The sequence below is a fragment of the Notothenia rossii genome (assembly GCF_949606895.1).
Source record: "Notothenia rossii genome assembly, chromosome: 8".
NCBI lineage: Eukaryota > Metazoa > Chordata > Actinopteri > Perciformes > Nototheniidae > Notothenia > Notothenia rossii.
In genome coordinates, this window is record NC_136906.1 from 19,820,292 (window position 1) to 19,842,781 (window position 22,490).

A 22,490-nucleotide genomic window follows, 5' to 3' on the forward strand; every position below is an offset into this window, starting at 1 on the left:
TTGTTGATGTTGTTCACCCAGGCCTTTGGAAATAATCCCCTGACCCTTCAGCGTGTCCAATGTCAATACTAATACCCTTAAATATGCACGTTATAACGATGCAGTATCGGGGCCATTTTTACCCCCTGAATTAGCTATCTTATAAACCTTACTGGGTGTTTTGGCCCCTGAGCCTGCATTCATCTCTGCCTCTGGTGTTTGCATGCGTTCATCAGAGAGTACTGGCTGACATTGCTGACAAAAGGGCAGGCCTGTCACAGCCTGTGTCACCCCGAGGCCTCGCGGCAGACTGGACGCTGGACTGAACTGGCTTTGATGTCGCCCAATAAAATCAATGGGTCTAGCGCAGGACACGCAGGGCTATTGTATTGTAGGGCAGCGCAGGGGGTGGCAGTGACACCACTACATGGTCTCTAATACCAGTTTGTATACTTTAGTATGTGTGGCTTACCAGAGGGCTTTAAAAGTATCATTTTTTGGAAGTGGGGTTGTTTGAGTTTCTTACCCATAGTCAGTTTATAACCATACATAAAGTTGATAGCAGTTGTCACGTCCACAGTTTGGAGAAGCAGACAGGAGTTACGGCACTTAGCATTGTACTGCTGTGAACAGGGGCAGAAGGAAAGTGTATTATAACCAAAGCAATGATCTATGCTCTCTTCAAAGCCACCAGACACCATTGACAAATACAGAAAACTGAACATGGGTGTTGCTGTTCTACTGCTGCCTCAATCAGTTCCTTTTTTAGTTTGTCATACACTATTGTGTGATTTTAAACAATAACACAAACTAGCAAACAGTTCTCTGTTGCAGGATTCAACTACCGTGTTCTGCTGGGTAAATTAAAACTATTAATTTCAAGGAAGACTCTGATAGATCTGCTAGTAGTGATTTTGGTGATAGCAGATAAAAAGCCAGATAGCGACTTCAAAGGGGGATGTCTGGCAGTAAAATAAAGAGATGGAATATTCCAAATATACCATACAAATAAACTGAAATTACATGTTTTCGGTGGCAAGAATACATTTGGCTGCTGCCCCCGTCCATAGCAGTACTTAGCTTCGATTTGGTGCTGACATTCCTTTCTCTTTCTCCTTACTGGGGATGTGCTGGCCATCTTCCACAGAAGGTTAAACACAGTGTATGGATGAGTATCTCATACAACCTCACTACAAACTAATTTGAACCATCCCTTTAATTTGATCACATGACCTGAGATGGGCTTGTCAGATGGATAATGTAATAATATCAGGCGAGGAAGTTAACATCCAGCTCGTGCCCCTGTGTTCCCAACGGCAGGTGTCCCAGTCGGTCGCAGTGTCATTGAACATCCAGTTCCTCGAGCAGTATCCAAGGCAACAAATAAGGAATCCATCGACTGATACATAAAACACACGTCACACAGACACGGGCCAATAAATTAAAAGCCAATCATTTTTGTCCTGGTTGACCGAGTGAGTGCTAGCACTCTAACTTTATATCTTATTAACGCGGAATATAGAGATGCCACAGCTTGTAAAAGGCAGAGGTGAGAGAGTGTGTCCTCATATTAAAGCGAGATCAGAATATACAATGTTGGGCTGTCACTGGGGCATCATCAAAAGACGGCTGCACCCTCTCAGATCCGCTTTACATGCACACATTTATTCAGCAGTTCTAACAGCCTGCAAATTCCCAAAGCTGTGAGAGAAAGGGAAACATTTCATGCTTTTGTCCTGTTTAAAATATTCACACAATTATTGTAAAACATTTTAATATATGTTTTGTACGAACAGTGGTAATGTTGAAAGCCGGTAAAAAAGCCCATCCACATTCAATCAAAAGCACGAGTACCTCAAGTTGCTTTAATGTAAAGAAATAAACAACCGCTCCATACCACAAAATATTTTGTAATTGTACTTTGATCATATTTCCAGATGACTGACCTGGATTTACACTTGAATTTGTGTGAAATGTAAAAGCTGATTTTAATACTTTTATTGCTATTCAAGCTCAAGTTGTTGGTATGCCTTTGTGGGTGATTGTGCTGCTTTATGAGGATGAAACCTCAAAGTTCCCTGTAGAGTTTTTACGCAATGGCAGCACTATGGAGCAATGTTCTTATGAGACGGTTCCCATTTTTTGTTTTTTTAGCTGCTTGCCGTACCAGGGCGACCAATGTAATATTAAGCTAACAGAGCCAGTAAAGAAGAAGACGGTTTGCTATTGCATACATGGAAATTAATTAAATATTTAAAATAAAAAATTATGTGTTTTGGTGAAGGAAAAGCATCAACATGTTTGTTATACCTCAAGGATACACATCACTATGGTCAGAATAATTGTGAATAATGGTTTCTCTAGGGTTCCTTAATTTGTTTCTCCAATAACTCCAGTTTATTTTTTAGAACTTTTTTCTTATTATCTGCATCGGACTAAGGATAGAGAGGGTCTTGTGCTGTACAGATTGTAAAGCCCCCTGGAGGCATATTTTTGTTTGTGATATTGGGCAATATAAATGAACATTTGATTGTAAAATTGATTGATCACTTAATCGTAAACATGACGCGGCCGCTGATATTGGTGGTTCAAATGATCAAACCTGTGCTCAGACCGCTTATTGTGGCGTTGATATCGGTCATGCTAAGCTCTTGCTGTCACGCAGACAATCAGGCGTGATCTGTGGGAACATCAGCAGTGGAGTGGAGGGTAATTACAATAATTGAAATGTGTTCTGTGGAGGGAAATGTTATTGTCTGAGCAGGCCTGTCATGTTATGTGATTTCAGTGTGAGGGAGCTCTTTAACTGTGTTCCACTGACCCGTCTGTGTGTGATGTTATGTTGATATGACAGAGCAGTGCTCAGCGGGAGGATGACTGGAATCTAACGGTGTAGCCGTGTGCAGGGATCATCAACATCCAGGGGTGGAGAACATATTCAGATCCTTTTAGTAAATGTACTAATATCACACAGTCAAATACTCAACTACAAGTCGGGTTCCTGAGTTCAAAAACGTACTTTAGTAAAGGTATTCAAGTATTAATAGCAAGAGGAACTTAAAGTATCAAAAGTGCAAAAAACATTGTGACATTCTGGTTTCAACCTGATGTGAAATAGTCAATATAGTTTAAGAATATAATATCTCAACACATAAAGGACCAATAATTCCTTAATCTATCAATTCAAAACCATTTATATTTAAAATAGCAAGGGAAGGAATAATGTATTGAAAATATATAAAGCTGTCAGACAAATGAAATGGAGTGTAAAGTACAATATTCCCCTCTTAGATGTAGTCTAGTGGAAGTATCGGGGAAACATTGTAATTACGTACTGAGTTACAGTACTAGTAACATTCCAGTATTTGTAAATCTCAACATTTTCAGTCTGTTGTTTTAACTGAAGTGTGTGTTGATTTGACATCTTTACCGGTCTCCCATGATCAATACAGAAAGCAAAACCGAGAGATTTATCATTTGTGATGGGCAGGTTTGAATCTTGTTTCTCGTTTCTCTTTGATTTGTGTTTGTTTGAAGGCTTCCTGCAGCATGAATATATAAAAAAAAACAAGTGAGACAAATCAAGTGGGTATGCTCCTTGGTTTAGATCTTTTAATATGAAATTCCTTCTCTTTGTTAGTATTTCTCTGCTCTGACTCTACACCAGAGGTCGGCAACCTTTCTGATATGAAGTGCCATTTAAAAAAAAATGTGTATCAGCGTGCCAACGATCGAGAATTATCAACGAGGGGGGGGGGGGGGGGGTTGAGGAGCTTGACGCTTGTGAACTATCAGCAGGAGGGCGGGGGAGCCTCGCTGCGGGGAAGCAGTGCGTGGACCAGTCAGCGCAACTTACATGATGCCGAATTTAGCAAACACATTTAAATAATTGGTTTGAACGGCATAATAATAAGGATGATCGTCCGTTCTGTGATTCTCCAGAACACATAAGTTATGATATTAGGGTCATGCAGAGTGAGATGAGATCGCTGTCCCTTTAAGAGAGAGAGAGAGAGAGAGAGAGAGAGAGAGAGAGAGAGAGAGAGAGAGAGAGAGAGAGAGAGAGAGAGAGGGGGGGGGTGGCTTGTGCATGTGTGTTTGTGGATGGTAGAGCAACAGCCAGGGAACGTGTGTATGTTTCTGGAAGTGAAACGAGGCAGCAGAAAAACAGAGGTCTGTGATGTATTTTGTGAAACAGAAGAACAGCTAAATAAATGCAACGGCTTCCCAAGAAGAGCTCGCCTCTCTCCAGTCATTTAAGCTAAAGTGGGTTATTGAACCTGAAGCTTGTTGCTTCTGCCCTCCTCGACTACGGTCTGGGAGCCGACAGGAAAGTTCAACACACAGATGGCCAGTCCCCCCCTTTATATTATTTAGATGAGAGATGAGCAGATCACCACTGGGCTTTCAACTAAATACACAGCCACGCAAAAACTGCGGCATTTGTACAGCTCCTTATGGTTACTGCAATTAGTGAAGTGCTTTCCTCTGTGGTGAAACGATCAGCACTGCACCACAGAGGAAAGCGGCAGAAAGTCAACTGGAGATAAAGAGAGCGGGGCTGTGTTGCGTGCATGGCTTCCTTCTGCAGGTAACGGGGAGAAGCGCTCTGGCGGCGGTCTCGTTCAGGATCCGAAGATACAATTTAAATATTTTGCACACTTATTCCACTTATTCCTAGTGTGCCACTGGTTACGGTGCCGCGTGCCAATGCTGGCACGCGTGCCAGGGGTTGCCGACCCCTGCTCTACACCATTTTAAGGCCTTTACATCCTGTGATGCTTTGGGCTTATTTTTAATTGCAACAATACCAATATTATCACAATACGGTATATATTTTCACGTTATAAATCTTTGTTAATATTTGGGGCTCCTGTGCTCTGTAAATTGTAGGATGTTGTAATGAATAATCAAAAACAAATAGTGGACATCAATTGGAAGTTAAGGGAACTGCATGAACCGCATAGAAACTGCCTTAATGAAACAATCAAAGTTAACATAAAAGATTGTGAATACAAACAATGGGACACAAATTAACTCATTAATGAATTCCCAGAGGGTCTTAAAAACATCAAATATGAACATCTCAGCTCTCACTCTTGTTACTGTTAATAAGTGCCAGCCAGTAAGACGTGCATGCATTTTCTAATCAATTCATAGCCAAACTGCATTCTGCCTGCGAGCTGTGTTGTCAGGACACATAAGCTTTTAGATGCATGCTGAACACTTCGTAAGCATTCTTGCAAATTCTGAATTTTAGCCACCAAAGCTAATTTCCTCTGTTTATGCACGTTGTTTCACACATTTTAATGCTCTCCGCAGCCTCACCCAAAGACTTTTCCTGGATGTTTGATGCCAAGGTTGATTGGTGGAAAGTTTTGATGGAGGGGGGGGTTGGGGTTGAGGGGCTACAAGCCTCTTGGTCAGGACGATGCAAGGGCTCAGTATTGAGGAAGAGAAAGCGGAGGTGTGGAGGGGATTAATAAGCGTTTGTAGTATTAAATCAATGTGCCTGGGAGCTGAGGCACCTGATTAGCATGACCCTGTCCTGCACATCAGCACATTCTGGACTGGGGAAGGCTGATTAAGAGCGAATGCTAATTTCCTCTCAACCCTGTCAATGAAAGAAAGAGGGAGAGAAAGTGAGGACGACAGAGAGAAAGAAAGAGAGGGAGAAAGAAAGAGATAAAGAAAGAAGGAAGGAGGGTGGAGAGAGATGCCTTTGTGCATGTTTATTCACATGTACAGTAGACGTGTGTGGTTGTGTCACTTTGTTAACGTTTGCAAAGTTGAGGCAAAAGATGCAGTTCATCACAAATAGGTTTAAATGTGACCTTGTGTTTTCCATAATTATAACAGAGAGCAAAGGTATACAGAACTTGAGAGAAGTCGAAAGCATGACTTTTAGTTGAAACTGTATTGCTACTTTTACTCAAGCAATTATTTCACCTTTGATGGATTGACTCTTTTGCCTCTTGTGTGATTTTTTTCTTGGTGTCTCAGTTGCAGTGCACAGCATGTAATATTTTAAATATTGACTATTTATGACTCAGGTTGCATTTGTGTAGCCACAGTGGCATTGAGGAGGACTAGCTGTTGTAAAAACCCAGCCATGGGGCCTGCATGGGTGTTGAGTTTCATTAAGTAGTTTGTCAGCCAGCGCTGGAGAGTGCCAGCACTCGGACACCAGCCTGAGCTGCAGCCGAGCCAATCAATACAGCACACACAGTATCCGCTCTCACCCTGGGTCTCTGGGAGCAGGCTGGCACGCATGCTGCCTGGCGGGGCCTCCACCACACATTACTATAGCTGCTGCGGTCCTGGTGCAGACCCCGGCAGGCCGGGAGGAGCACCACCTGGGCAGATGGGGTGAAGGCAAAATGCAGCATGTGTCACTCAATGTTCAGATAATACGCTCATTCACAAGAAAGGGAATGAGCGTATTGTCAGTTCTTATATTATCAGGCCAATAAATGGACAATGCCAGGTGTTATAACTTCCATTATACTGTGTCAGATGCGGTAAACCACACCTGCCTACACACAGTTTTAAACAAATGATTAACGTTTTGAATTTTAGGTTAAGATCATAATTCTTATTTTTGTGATCAGCAGAGACACAAACATAACATATTAAGTGAAAACGAATGTCTAACATAGGTTTAAGAAGTCACATGATTTGTAATGTTTTGTCCCTGAAAATATAAAGGTTTTCTCCATTTTTCATTCTATTATTAGAGACTTAACATTTTTTGATTTAGATTCTGACTTTCATCCTCCCTTCCTCTCTTACTTTCCAATCTCTTGGTAACTCCTCGCCTCATGTGTATAAGGATAAGGGAAACCAAATACTGACAATAATCATTGTTCAATAAAAGAAGATGAGATTTCCTCCATCTGGGAGAAAGTAAACTTGTGTGCCAGTTCTCCTTTCAGTTACTGAAAGGAAAACCATTGATAATACTGGTAAATAGAAAAGTGCCAATCATAACGAAGGAAACCGTATTAAATACATCAGAACTGAGTTTAAGTAAAGCTTTGTTTTTTCTTTAACTTATCTTTGTCTGTCTTATTTGTGTAAAGCTTTGGTGCAATTTCCTATCATTTGTACTATAAATATAGATGTAAAAAATCTGTGTAAAGTCAGATTAATCTCTGTATTTGCAAAACTCATTAAGTGACTGCCTGTCAAGCTTTTCAATCCAGCAGTGCAAATATTACATTTAAAAAGTAAAGTAAACTAGCAACTATATTAATAATGGTTAAACTCAACATATCATTTTCCAGTATTACAAAGGTCAAGATTAACCCTAAATTCAAACTCCAGGAAGATCAAGGTTGAAAACCAGCTCGAGAGCAAAGTCAAGAGGCAACTAAGTAACTTTGACAATCTGGCAAGTAAGGGGACATGAGCTGATGAGGAAAGTGGGAACAGGTGAGCAGGTGGGCTGTGAAGGTCAAGGGGAAGAAGTGGTTACTGCCATGGATACATAAAAAGGAACTGGAAATAAGGGAAGCTCAGTTGTCATAGTGGCCAAATAATTACCGGAAAACACGATAAAATGGAGAGTTTAAGTAACTGTCAGAGTGTAGACCTGGTGTTCAGCCTAAGTGGGTGTAACATGAATATGGGTGTCATGGGGGGGGGGAGAAACAGAAGATGTGCCACTCTGTTATTGTGACCTCGGCCCAAATCAAAACGGGACCTCGCGGCTAATCACAGAGCTCCCTAGAGCATCCTTTCATGTGGGCCGAGGCGAGGGCTTGAGAAACACAAGACGCTGCAGAGGTCGCTGCTGTCATTAGCTATTAGCACCGAGGTCAAAGCTTTCATTTGGATGGGTTCGTTGTTTTCCAGCAGCTGGAGATTGACAGCTTTTTACCAAACAGGAGCATCACCACTGCTCTTTCCCAGAACAAAAGCCATCCCTGCAACCCTAACGTAATTTTTTTTCACCCTGACTGACATCATCGCCACTCAGCAGCCCTCCTGTAGGCTATATCCACCGTCCATTTGTAACAAATGTCACTAAAGTTGCCACTTAAATATATCTGCGAATGGCTATCTTTGCACAATAAGTCGGTAAAGTCATACTTTTTTGGTGTAGAGTACTTGTTTACTGCTGGATAAAAGCCATTGTCTGACAAAGAAATATGGTCCAGATATGACCTCTTTATCACAGTTGATGTTATTCAGTTTTATAACATAATAAAAGGCACACACCAGCTTGATATATCAACATTGTGCATGTGACGTAATGGACTTGTTCCTGCACTCACCTGTCCAGAGACACGTCCCTGTCTATCTGTCAGACCGTCAGTCTCTCTGCCTGCCTCCCTCCGGGCTCCTGCTGTGCCTAAACATCCCTCCAGGCAGGATCCAAATCTCTGACAGGGGCTCAGTAAAGATGTGAAACCTCCTGAATGTGTTGATTTTAAATAGGTGGCCTCTTGGATAGAAGCAGCCTCACTGCCTCGGGGCATAGTTATTGTCCCGTCTTCCTCCAACAATTCCCGGCAGCCCAGCAACAAGCGGCCTGGACACAGGGCTGTCTGAGCTTCATACGGACGCCATGAGAACTCCAACTCTGACACTCGGTGTGATGCCAAGTGCATCCTGACACGAAAAACCGGAGGCTAGGTAGAGCACGGTCAGCCAAACCTGAGGGCAGCAAGCCCGATCCAGGGCATAGGCGCAGTGAATGTTTAGAGGTCACGGTGAAGGTCATTGCACTCTTTCAATGTTCTGCTAAAACATGGATGTTCATACGAAAAATGCATAGTACCAGAGAAGTGGGAATTAAAACAGACAATACAACATTGAATATAACAATTGAATGTCCGCTGCTTTGTCAAAATAAAAAAGGCAAACTGACCGCACTGTAATCAGGTTTAAATAGAGTTAACAGTTTTAACCATTTTCTCGCTAAATTTGCCCCCCAACGGAGCCTCTGGGGTTTCTTAAACTTTAGTGTCACCTTGAGATCCGGCACTGTTTAACACCCCCTCTGTCAACAATCGATACATTTGGTCCTGCCCTCCATCCCTCTTTTGTCTTTGTCTCTACAAATGAAGCTGATGGATGAAAAAAGAGCGCTCCGCAGGTAATGGGCTAGGAACAGCCGTGTCAATGTCTTCAGGGTTACCAGGATGGAGGGGGAATTTAGGAAGAGTGATGCATTAAGAGCGGGACACAGGAGCAGGGTCAACTCTCAGGACAAATTCATATTTAATCATCTCACCCCACCGGGGACCCTAAACCCCACAATCCCCTCTGGTTGCAAAAGGGAGGGTGTAGGGAGAAAAAAACGGTGGGAGGGCAAGACGACACTTTCTCTTTAAATCATAAATCATCTTGTGCTTTTACTGAGTACGATTTAAGTGAGAGATTAAAAGTGAGAGAAAAATAATAATTGAGACATGCTCAGTGACAAACACGGCAAGATAGATTTTAGAAATATGAAGGATAGTAAGTAACCGCATTCAAAAGTATTCTTCATCACAAAGATATGAGCTGAGGTGAGGGGCTGTTTCAATTCAGGTTAAAGATAGAGATAAGCACATCATGATGTTGAATGATGACATGATGAACGAAGGTGTGACAGGCAGCAGAGGCATTAAGGTGTAAGGTCAAAAACGCTGCTCTTATGAGTCAAGGTTAAAGGTTTCATACACAAAAACACACATATATGAAGATAGAGCAGGTCGTTTGTATATTCATTACTACAATATTTCTTGAGTTTTTCCTTTAGCCATATTACAGGTCCTTTTAATTGTATTACTCAAATAAATCACACAAGTACAGTACGGACCATTAGTTCCTCAACCACAAGTAGGGGCTTCCTTTTTCTTGTAGTTTTTTCAGTGATGGATTAATACATTCATTTGTATTAAAAGCCTCTTTCATACCCAAGTGACGCCTGCAGCTTGCTCTGTTTATTAAACCCCCCCCCCCCTACAAAAGTGTTGAAAAAAATTATCACACTGATTAATTATTTATAATGATCCAAGGTTGGGGGATGACACTGTGACGTTTGTTTGCCATCGGTTGATTAGATACCAAACCAATCCATGTTTTTGGGTTCATTAAAGTGTACACTAAATGTTATCCCATGCTGCCTGTTGAATTAAATATTCTGTATCTAAGGTTTTAGGAATTACAAATGGGCCTGCTGGAATTGAAACCAATGTCCCCCATGAGATATAGATTTTTGTGTACACAAGTGAAAGGTTTTGCCCCGGTGATGGCACAAGCAGAAAGGTCACAGGGTCACTAAAATCATTAGTGTTCTGCCTTGGGGGAAACACAAGTAACCGTATGAAATTACATGGCAGTCTGGTCAGTACTTGTTGAAATATCTACTCCAAACAAACAGATGATGTCAGCGTACTTAAAGCTCACCTATGATGCTATATTTGAACAATATATTATAGGGCCATATCTATACAAAACATGTCTCTGAAGTGTTTTACTCAAAATATTAAACAGATCACCCATTGTAGCCATGCCTCATAGCCCTGTTACTAAAGGGCTGATTCGTTTTTAGAGATGTGGGTAAGGAGGAACAGAGAGAGAGTTGTATTTTCAGACACTTTGTGATTCTCTTGACACACCGGGGTGATATATTTATCTATAAAAGACATCAAAAAGTGCATTTTGCATAATAAGGGACCTTTAAGACCATTTAGCAACATGCACAAAATACATTTTTATAATATCCACTTGAAATGGGTGCAATATTCATACATGCACCTGAATATACAGTTCACAAAGCAGACTATGTAACTTCCAAGCTAAATGTATCCCATAGATTCCTCTGAAACCGTTTTTAGTTTCATGTAAGAAGCCAAGAATGTACTTCACACTCAAGTAGGAGAGTTTTATATTATGCCAATCAGTGCAGTGGTTCAGTTATCCTATTGTTTCATTAATGAGCCTTACAAAACCTGTTACTGTTGGTTGCTGGTGACTGTTGAGAGCCCAATGGAGGGTGAGCGGTGATGGATCTGTTGATCGCCCGCCTGTAGGATAAGGGTGGATATCATTCTGAGTCGGGCCGAGGAACAAAGCCTTGGGGTGTTGGGTGGGGGTAGAGGATAAGTGGATCTCTGTTAGAAATAAGGGTGGGGGGGGGGGGGGGGGATTGAGTGGCAGCAGGTACAGGCGGGCAGATGGGCCGCCAGGAGAGCCAGCGGGTCCCTGTGGAGATGCAGGCGGCCGAGTTCAGCGCAGAGCCACCCAGCCCGGAGTCAGCACTTTGGGGAGAAGCTTGGAAAGTGCTGAGGCGGCATTCATGTGGGGGGATGAGGTGAAGTGGTGAAAATTTAACCAGCCTGATGAAAGTTTAAATGTGCATTTTAAACAGGCAAGGGGGAGGAGGGGGGTGGAGTATGAAAGGGTTCTTCATTTTTTCCCTCAACAACCGGCTGCTTTCTCAAACTCCACTATGACTCTCATTGTACCTGACACACACATGAGGGCACAGCTCATTTTCGACCCTGGTTTGACCTCGAAAAGCAACATCATATCCCTAGAAGTATTTGCTTCTTGATAATTAGATGCAAGGACGCTGTTTAACTTCAAGGACGCAGGCTTTATCCCTCTGCACTGCGGCCTGGCTCATATACACGCCAGAGCCCCAGAGCACTTTTGTTGCCATTCACATGATGCTACATAAAGCAGCCAGTTAGCTCTGTGGGCTGCGGACAGAGAGAGAGAGGGAGAGGGAAGCGGTGTTATTACATAAGGTTGGGTAACAGGCTCACTGTGGGGATACACACTCACTAGACAGTGTTGATGGAGTCTTTCACAGGCCTGATGGGGTGTTGATTAGGATGTGCTCACACATGAGGAGCAGATGCTGAAATGGATTCTAATATGCTTTTCCTCTCTTTGTTTCTTTTCACTCATCTTCTCTTTTATCCCTGCACCCTCCGCTGCCATTTCCCCCTCTTCCTTTGTTCTACCCTTGGCTGTTCTCCTCAACACCAAAATCACATCCCATTCTCCCTTCTCGCTCTCCTTCCCCCCTTTTTATTTTACCATCCTCCGCTGATTTATACAGGTGCGGTGCGAGCCTCCAGCATCTTCCCCATCCTCAGTGTCATCCTGCTCTTCATGGGAGGCCTGTGTATAGCTGCCAGTGAGTTCTACAAGGCGCGCCATAACATCATCCTCAGTGCAGGAATCTTCTTTGTGTCTGCAGGTGAGTGAAGTGCACACAAGTGAAAACAGAAGAGAATCAGCTGGTCTGCAAACAAATTGTGTCTTTTAATACAACCTGGTGATAGATACAATATTTAACAGTTACTTTACATCATGGTTGCCATTTTATGCTACTTTATATATTCTAATCCACTACAATTCAGAGAGAAATAATGTGTGTTTACGGTATTTAAATCTGACAGTTTACAGAGAATTTCTACATTGTTATATTTCTACTTTTACTTACCTTTATCTGCAGCGGCTTCACAATAACATGCGACGAAAAGCAGCTTTCAAAATCAACACAAAATATCTAAAACAGTTTTTTATAAGATTTTTCGTAGCCTAATTTTACAGCCAGCTATCGTTTAACTTAGCTAAGACTGCAGACTGGGAACAGGGGGAAAAGCTAGCACTGTCCAAAGGTAACAAAATCTGCCGAACACCTCCTAAGCACACAACACATTATACACTGAACAAAAATATAAATGCAACACTTTTGTTTTTGCTCCCATTTTTCATGAGATGAACTCAAAGATCTAAAACATTTTTTATATACACAAAATAACCATTTCTCTCAAATATTGTTCACAAATCTGAAAAAATCTGTGATAGTGAGCATTTCTCCTTTGCCGAGATAATCCATCCCACCTCACAGGTGTGGCATATCAAGATGCTGATTAGACAGCATGATTATTGCACAGGTGTGCCTTAGGTTGGCCACAATAAAAGGCCACTCTGAAACGTGCAGTTTTGCTTTATTGGGGGGGTCCGAAAACCCTAGGGTTAAACCCTAACCCTAACCCTAACCCTAACATGTAACCCATTGAGCATGTTTGGGATGCTCTGGATCGGCGTATACGACAGCGTGTTCCAGTTCCTGCCAATATCCAGCAACTTCGCACAGCCATTGAAGAGGAGTGGACCAACATTCCACCGGCCACAATCAACAACCTGATCAACTCTATGTGAAGGAGATGGGTGACATGTTAGGGTTAGGGTTAGGGTTTAACCCTAGGGTTTTCGGAACCCCTCCAGACCCCCCCAATAAAGCAAAACTGCACGTTTCAGAGTGGCCTTTTATTGTGGCCAGCCTAAGGCACACCTGTGCAATAATCATGCTGTCTAATCAGCATCTTGATATGCCACACCTGTGAGGTGGGATGGATTATCTCGGCAAAGGAGAAGTGCTCACTATCACAGATTTTTTCAGATTTGTGAACAATATTTGAGAGAAATGGTTATTTTGTGTATATAGAAAATGTTTTAGATCTTTGAGTTCATCTCATGAAAAATGGGAGCAAAAACAAAAGTGTTGCATTTATATTTTTGTTCAGTGTACATTCTTTGTTAAACACAAACACGTTTTGAGGTGTTGTTAGGGAGTTTTTGTTACCTTAAGAGCCAGGTGAGCTGTTCACAGACTTTATGCAAAACCTAAGCAATAACAAAAGGTGTCGTTACTTACTTCTCCAGTAATCAACAATATACCATCACATCAATCCAAAAGGCCACGTTCGTTGCCTCTCGAAATGCAGCTACAAGTCACTTCTTCTATTCTTCCTTCTCTTGTCCTCCTTTCTTTTCTCTTGATCCTGTTGCTGGGCTAAAAGCCATCCATTGGGACCCATTTCTAAAAATATTGTGTCCCTGACACACTTTCCCTACATTTCATCCCCCCAGAATTACCATGTCATACATTTCTCCATGTGTGACTTAACTAACTAAGTCAGAGTAAATATATGTGTGGATGCATGATGTGGTGGATTATGTCTGTCTCAAATGGTCTGCATCAAAAATTGAAGCCGCCTTGTTTCTCGCTGTGAGGGCAAAGATTAGGAGACTCAGATCAGTCATGTTGGATGGGGAGTTGGACAGGATTAGTACACTGTGTACAGTGCATGAATCAGAACATATTTGGTATGATACTGCGTAATAAGTTAAGCATGCACTAAGAATAACTATGAGGTCATTCTGACTGATACTTTGTGTCAGGTTTTCATTGTGTTTTCTGCTTATTTCTTATTCTACCTCCCAACCCTACAGGCCTGAGCAACATCATCGGGATCATTGTGTACATATCAGCCAACGCGGGGGACCCTTCAAAAAGCGACTCAAAGAAGAACAGCTACTCTTACGGCTGGTCCTTCTACTTCGGTGCCCTCTCCTTCATCATGGCTGAGATGGTAGGCGTTTTGGCCGTGCACATGTTCATCGACCGGCATCGACAGCTCCGAATAGGGGCGCGTGCAGCCGACTACCTCCAAGGCTCGGCCATAACGCGAATCCCAAGCTACCGCTACCGCTACAGGCGTCGCTCGCGCTCCTCCTCCCGTTCCACAGACCCCTCACACTCCCGTGACACCTCGCCTGTGGGCCTCAAGGGCTTCAGCGCGCTGCCATCCACGGAGATCTCCATGTACACGCTTCCCCGGGACACCCTCAAGTCCTCCGGCACGCCCACCGCCACCTACAACTCGGAGAGGGACCACACGTTCCTGCAAGTCCACAACTCCATCCAGAAGGACCTGAAAGACTCGAGCCAGACCAACACAGCGAACCGCCGCACCACGCCGGTATGAGGGAGTCGACACAGGCCAGCGGAGAGCGGGAGACACGGGAACCCCTGTGGGTGCAGTCCACCCCAGGAGAAGATGGATTTCCATGTTTATAGACATTTGTTCTTTTTGTTCAGCTGCATGACTTTTCCATTACCATTGTTGAGAGAGCTTCAACAATCTGCTGTGTCCCTGGATTGAATGGCAGAACAGTGAGAATGGGTCAGAGTGTGAGATCGGTCATTTTTTGCGCAGGGTTTGTTTATGAGGTTTTTGGGCACTGAAAGGGAGGGCGGGAGGGCATTTATGAGATAAAGATTTCATGATTTCATTGCCGCTTGGTTTGACACTTTTGCCCCACATGTTTGGTTGTCAACATGTCAAGCTCCCCCTCAGCAAGCCAACCGCTCAGATATACACCTCCTTTATTTATTGACTCATTTGTTCATTTTTTGCATTAAAACTGTGAATTGTTACAGTTTGGGATTCAGTAAGAATTAGCCCAATCTGTAATCTCTAACAAAGGTACTATATATATATATGTATTACTTTTATAAATAAATTATTACGTTAATAATCAAGAGTTACAGACTTTACCGAAGCAAAAAACAACAAAAAAACAAGTTAACTTAACCAAGTGCTGTTGGTAAGATGAGAAATGACTCTTTTAGTATCTGTTCATTTGAAGGTTGAGAACAAGAGGAGGGGCTTCAGGTAGCAGCAGTACACGGCGACTGATGCCACCAGAGGCAGGTACAGATAGTCAACAGTAGAATAATATCTATTATTTTAATAGAACCTTCTCGTCTTTTTCTCAGTCCCTGTTCACTTTCTTTTTTTGGGGGGTCGTAACGGGAGACTTGAACCCCTTAACAGAAAGAGCCAACCAAAGGGGTCAAAGTTCACAAAGACTCCAAACACGACTTCAACAAAAAAAAGGAAGGAGCAGAGGGAAGGAAAAGAAGAGGACGCCAAACACAAAAATAAAAACAAGTTAAATATGAAATAGTACAAGAAAAGCTAAGTGACAATTTTCAGAAATTAAATGCATGCTATAAAATTACAGCAAATCTGCTCTTGAGAAACTTAAGTTTTAAAAGTTAATTATTATAAGGGGAAAAAAAGCAAAGACGCTAAAATTTAAAGTATTAATGTTTTCATGTGTGTTTTTCTTATTTTTTATTTATTTAGTTCATTTTATCTTATTGCTTTTGTGAGACAACCAAACAATCTACATTGAACAAAACTGCTTTTTTAAATGGTTTGGTTGATTGATTTATAAATATATAAATATATGTATGTATGTATTTTATTTTTAAAACTCACACAGCCTTAGTCATTTCTTTGTTTCTTTTGATTTTTAATGTGTTGTTCAATTTAAAATGATTCTTTAAAGGTGCCAAAACCGAATGATCCTATACTTGGATGCATCAAGTCCTGATGAATAAAATACGAACCCTAGGGGGAACAAATCACCATGTTTCACTGCGTGTCTCTAACACACTTTAACATATATTACGTTCTTGTTTTTAAGTACTAACATTTATGGCTGTCCCATCATCAGATCTACAATTCTGTTTCCTTTTTACAGAACGGCAGTATGGGTAAACTAGTAATCCTCAAAATGAGCCCCTTCAAATGAATTATGCTTGTGACTTACATCACAAGTTGTGACCTCAGTGTGGATGTGATTAACAAACACTTTTCAGTCCCAGATTGTTTGATTTCAAGGATTGTTAGAGTCCATTACATTTTTTTTTAGCAAACCCAGTGTCTTACATGAAACAAGCAAATCTTAGAGAGTCTTAAAAAAAAACTATTTGTTGCATACTTTGCATACAGGGCTGTTAAAAGTTTGTTGATAATGAGGATAAGGGGCTATTCATTTACTTTCCCATTATATGCCTATTGTCAATTGGAGTGCATCCATTTTTGTATGTATTAGTCAACCAAACAAATCTTTTTAGAAAGAATGCTTCATACCTAGCAACAAAGTCAACCCCAGTAAGGTAAAAATGTATGTCCCCTCTTAGAATATCACAATATGACTGTATAATTAATAATGCACTGATGTATTTATCACTTTAGTTAGAATTATAATACACATAGTACCTAGAAACTAAAGTTATCAAGTAAATGTTAAGTAAAAATTACAGTATTTGCTTACAAAATGTTATGGCATAGCAGAAATGGAAATACTCAACTAAGTACCTGGAAATAGTACAGTACTTGAGTAAATGTAGTTGGTGACTTCCCTCCACTGGGAAAGCATCATATGAGTAGAGTCCTCACAGCCATCGCACTGCTTGTATGTCTGTGTGTGTGCTCTTGTGCTTCTATTTGATAACCAATCCTAAAAAGACAGAAACGAAGAAACGCGTAAAGAAACAGTTTTGGGTTTGAAAATGGCCAATATTTCCACACACTGAATATCGACTCATAATATTGGCACTTGACAACTTCTTTCTAAAATATATTGGCATCAGCCTTTATACAGCCATAAAAATAAAAGCTGAGCTGTCAGACATAAAACCACAGCCTCTGCCTGTTGTTGTAAAAGGGTGATAACACGCTGTAATCGACCACTGGGGGTCACACACCAAAAATATCAGTACTTACCCGATGAAACTCCTCTAAAGTGGAGATGAGTTTGTGCCTGCAAGTGGGATAATAGAGTCAGAGAACATTTTAACCTCAACTTCCTGCTAGTTATACGGATGAGTTTAATATATTCTGCCATTTTTCAAAAAGTTATTCCTCTTGTAAACACCAGTGAGCTTGTTTGTGTTCTCTCTTCGTGGTAAGAAGCCTCGGAGAAGACATTGTGTAAAACACAGACAATCGTGAAGTCTTTCTAGGACAATCGTGAGAAAGAAACACAGGTTTGCAATAACAACACCAGGTTTATTCTACGGGCAATTTCCCTGTAAAGAGAACATCCAACCCCTTTCCACACTGTTGCCCTACAAGCCAGGCTTTCAGGGTAACATACTGCGCTGAGTGTGTGACAGTGCTCCCATATGCAGATATACAAAGCCAATGTATTAGTGCGACAAAAGGGGTTTCTTCTCTACTTGAGGACTGTGGCGTGTTTTATAAATGTGTTGAGTGCAAAAAGAGGTCCTTCTTAGCAAAATAAATAATTAAAATAAAGGGATTCAAAGCATGTATACAGATCTGTTTGATAATATATATATGCTGTTCCATGTTAGGCCAGCAGATTTGTCAAATAAGAAAAAGTTTCTAGAAAAAGTGCTGAGATCCTGATTTGCCATTATCTGAGTTCACCGACACAAGCCGCTCTCCATACATTTGAGAGGGAAAATATGTCAACGAAGCAGTCTAAATGAATAGGGCTTTTTTATGTATAGTCATTTTGATTCAGAATTCATAAGCAGAAGTCATTCTACAAGCCCGGATTACACTAAAGAGAAAGTGTGTGTATGTGTCGGGGAGGAGGCTTAGAGATACTGGCTTTCTCATAAAGAAGCTCCTGCCTCTGTGCAGGTGTCTGAATCTCATTTTTAATATGTTTCAGCATTGAATAATTCATGGGTTTTTCTACCTTTCCTCGCCTCCTCTTAGTCATATCCTCCCCACTTGTCTCTCTGTCTTCTCTCTTGTAACGTTTTGGACATATTTCGCTGTAGGTTGGATCTGCGAAACAGCAGGTAAACGGCTGTGTAAAAAAACATTAATTCTGCCACAGATTGGGAGACAAGTTCTGCCCTCGTTCCATATTCAAGATTCAAGTGGTCTCGGGCATTGGTTCGTGTAAAACAAAAATAATTCTGGGATACAGTTATAAACCCACAGGCCTGGTATCACCAAACCGCATATAACATCTACATTTCTAAACTTACCAAACCTAACTGAGTAGTTTATTGTTAACCATGTGTAAGTGGTGCTTCAGTTTGTGAACGCTGCGAAAGACAATGGCCAGGTCAATGACACACACACACACAAAAGTTTAAAATGCATAAACATGATGCGTCATGAAGTTGGAGTGCTAATTTTCCTAATTTCAATAAGATGAGGTTTCAGCTGGTGAAATGGTTAAAAGCAAAACTAACAACCCAATATATATTAAAATATGAAACAACACTGGACTGAAAGGTGCAAGTGACATAAATGTGGTTTATGGTCTATCAAGCAGCACCTGATTGGTTGATTCACTGTGCAGGTGTGGGATGAAGAAACTTTCCCTCCTCCTCCTCCTCCTCCTCCTCCTCCTCCTCCTCTTCCTCTGGCCCATCACAGAAGGGAGCTAGAGTCCAGAGGAAGTGAGACATGCCCTTGAAGAGTCAAAGCTGTTCTATTTATTTATTTCTTGGCAGGCTGACAGAGTTGGACACTGTACAGTGATGTCAGGGAGGGTCAGGCGGCACTCCAGCGCTAATACTAATGATATTCTCGGAACTAATGACAGCTTCCCCCCCCAGTCGGGGCGGGGCCCGTAATGCCAGATATCCATCCCCTTTTTGCTCAAGGGCACACAGTGACATGTATTGAATATAGGGCGAGAGGATAGGGGAAAACCTCTCATATGGCATTATATTGTGTGTTTTTGTATGACATGTTATTTTCCTTCCTAAACTACTGGGCCATGATAACCCTTAGCATTTGAAGTGTTTTGAAAAAAAGTTGAACGGCCACTTTTTGGTAAGCATTATTAACTTTTATGAACACCTCAGTGGGTGAGTATACGTATACTTGACTTGAATCACTGTAAATGTAGTGCCCAATAAGCGTCCTTGAATCTCTTTAACTTTGTCAATAGGATTAACAATGTCAGTAATTCAGAAGAAACTAACTTTCATCCCCAGGACCGCCTGTTCTCCTGCTTACCTTAACTCACTCCTCTCCTTGGTCCTGCTGTGGTGATACAGTGTCTCTGCAGTGATCAAAAGAGGGTGGAGAACAGCCCAGCGGTAGATGTTGGGGTGGGGTCACTCCAGGGAAGGTATCTGGGGGAGAAGTCGAGGCATGAGGAACACCCTGTTTCCTCCTTTGGCTGTGAACTTTGTTCCTGTGCTTGGCTTTACGTTTCTGTCAGGCTGCAAGGTTAAATAACCTCATCGAATCAGCAAATGACCTCTCTCTGGACAACGTTCTGCGACAGAGTCAGAGTGTGGGCCCTCTGAAAGCTACAGCCAGCTTTAAGTTAACTGAGAAGAAGGCTGAAGAGATGCACTGTCAAAGCTGCAATGACAACAAAATGCAACCTGAAATATGTGTTTGTGTGTGTGGATTTTTGGTCAGAGGAATGTTTATCTTTTTCCTGTGCATGCAAACACTGAATCTGGAATGTATAAGAGTCTGTGTGTGTTTGTGTGTGTTTGTCTGTTGTTTGTGCTGACCAGAGAACAGTTGCTGACTGCGCTAACCCTGAGTTATTTTTGGGTCATTCAGAGTTGAATGGCAACAGAGAGCTATAAGCACGGTCAACCAACTGAAAAAGAAAAAAAATCATTGGAGCAAACATAGTCTGACATGACACATTCACATCACCCCCCTCTGCTGATACAAGCAGTACGAAGCTTAACCATTTCCTGAATAAAAAATATATGGACCAAAGAGTCTGAGCTATGTCACTGCTATTTTACAAATCATCTGAAGCTTTTAAATCCAGCTCTGAATAGAGGGCATTTCAACAAAAAGGAGAGAGGGGAAGATAAAGAGGAGGAACCAAAGTAGGCTACAGCACACAAAGTGCTCTTGGATGCGTGAAGCAAATGGAGCGCTGTGCTCTGCCCTCTGGTGGAGTGATGGGAGACAGAGTGCAGGGCGGCCTCCGTCAGCTCAGGGAACGCTGTGTCCACGGACGGGCCTGGAATACTGATGCCACAGTGCAGGGGTGCAGGAGCTGCAGTCTGCCAGGCCCAGAGGAACACTCCGATCCTCTGTCCTTTACGCAGGCACAGAGGACTACTGCCTACTTTGTGATGAAATAAAGTATGATCCTATGTTACATTTTTAATGGATGGAATTATTTGATTCAGAAATAGTTTAAATGATGCTTGGCAGGAGAACAAATGTAAGTGATTGCCTTTTTTGTGTGATTTCTACATGTTTAAATCATGACTTGTGACTAGACTCCTTCTCAGTGCTAGTGTAAAAAGCAGGGAATGTCAAATATGCTCTTGAACGTCTACTTGGGTGGTTATGTTAAAGCCATTTATCCACGTAACATAAATATATTTATTTTTGGAGTATCTCCAGCTCCTCCACCTGCAGCAGCGTGTGGTGCATTTGATTTCACCTATAATAGTGTTTTATTTTATGAATGTCTGTTCATTTGATATGCGGTGATATGTATATGGAATGATGCAGTGCTATATTATTTATTTACCCAGTAGTAAAGAAAATCTCAAATTGGCTCCATATTGAAGAACTACATTAAAATGCTCTTACATGTGTCTATGTGTGCTAAAATAATAGCATATTAAATATGTTGTATTCCATAATCCACCACTACAGCTTTATTCCACTTAGTCCAGGCAGAATAGCTGATCCTAACATTACACCAGCAGTGAGATATTCACCCATTAGACCAGCAGTGAGATATTCACCCATTAGACCAGCAGTGAGATATTCACCCATTAGACCAGCAGTAGCGAAGACTGTGGCCTCCATTGTGTGTAATAATGGCGCTGTGTGTGTGGTCGTCCCCTCCGACAGTCTGTCCTCCTGTCAGACGCCACGCTGCAGCACCACCCAGCCCATTCCCTCACTCTGCAGGACGGCCCCGCTGACTCTGTGCCAGCTGGCTGACAACCATGCCAGGACACACACTAACACACAGATGCACACACCTATTTACACCAACAAACAACTGCACATGCTCTCACACACTCACATAAATCAAGTGCTTGGCCCTCCTCTGCTGTCCCAGCATGCACCCTGGTTACCTGGCTGCTGTCCCACTAGCAACAGCTGCTACCCCAGGAGTGGACCTCAGGTTCCACTGCAGGATAGGACACACACACACACACACACACACACACACACACACACACACACACACACACATTAATGCAGTCAAATAAAATAGAGAGACATAATATACTGGCTTCAATGGTCCCTGGTGATAGTTGGCTTTGTAGTCTCATGAATGAATTACTGAATGTCCTACTTGAACCAAACCTCTATAGGAAGTGACTCTAACCATTTCATTTTGAAAAGTCAATCAAAAGAGACACAAAACTCGCACAAAATGCTGCAAGTTGACAAAACAAAACAAAAAAAGTGAAGCGCAATAACCACAAATGGTGCAATATGACCCCAAAGACTTAAAACTGACAGAAAATGAAGACGAAGAGATACAATTCTACCACGATAAGATGTAAAACAACCAAAACATTTTTGCAATACCCCAAAGGACACAAAATGATGACAATAAGAAAGCAGCTGTGTCACTAAAGCAATTTGTGTTTCAGTCGTTGCGTCTTGAACTCAAAGGACACAAATAGCAGATATTGGTTGGTATTATTCCATATAAAAAGCTCATTGTTTAGCATTTGTTATAACAGTAATAAATAATAAATAACTGTGTCTTTTTGTGGAGTAAAATGTCCCAACCCACTTCTTAAAGTCTGTGCCCCTGTACCCCCTGCTTCATTGGGCCCTGGCTCTGAGGAGAGCTCATTTGAGATGATTGAGGACTGAACTAATAGGGGGGAATGGTGCAGACAGGCGTTTATAAAAAGTGCACAGAGATGCTGTTTGAGCAGATGTACAGGGTCATAA

General features: G+C 41.8%; 1 protein-coding gene across 1 annotated transcript in view; it reads left to right on the top strand.

The window, feature by feature from the left end:
* cacng2a (calcium channel, voltage-dependent, gamma subunit 2a) overlaps positions 1-16,216 on the top strand; it is a 63,644-nt gene extending 47,428 nt beyond the window's left edge. Inside the window, exons 3-4 of the mRNA XM_079642682.1 lie at positions 12,044-12,184; positions 14,230-16,216. Of these exons, the coding sequence (XP_079498808.1) occupies positions 12,044-12,184; positions 14,230-14,765 (677 nt within the window). The 3' untranslated portion in view covers positions 14,766-16,216. The remainder of the gene's footprint in view (positions 1-12,043; positions 12,185-14,229) is intronic.
* Positions 16,217-22,490: the final 6,274 nt, after the last annotated feature.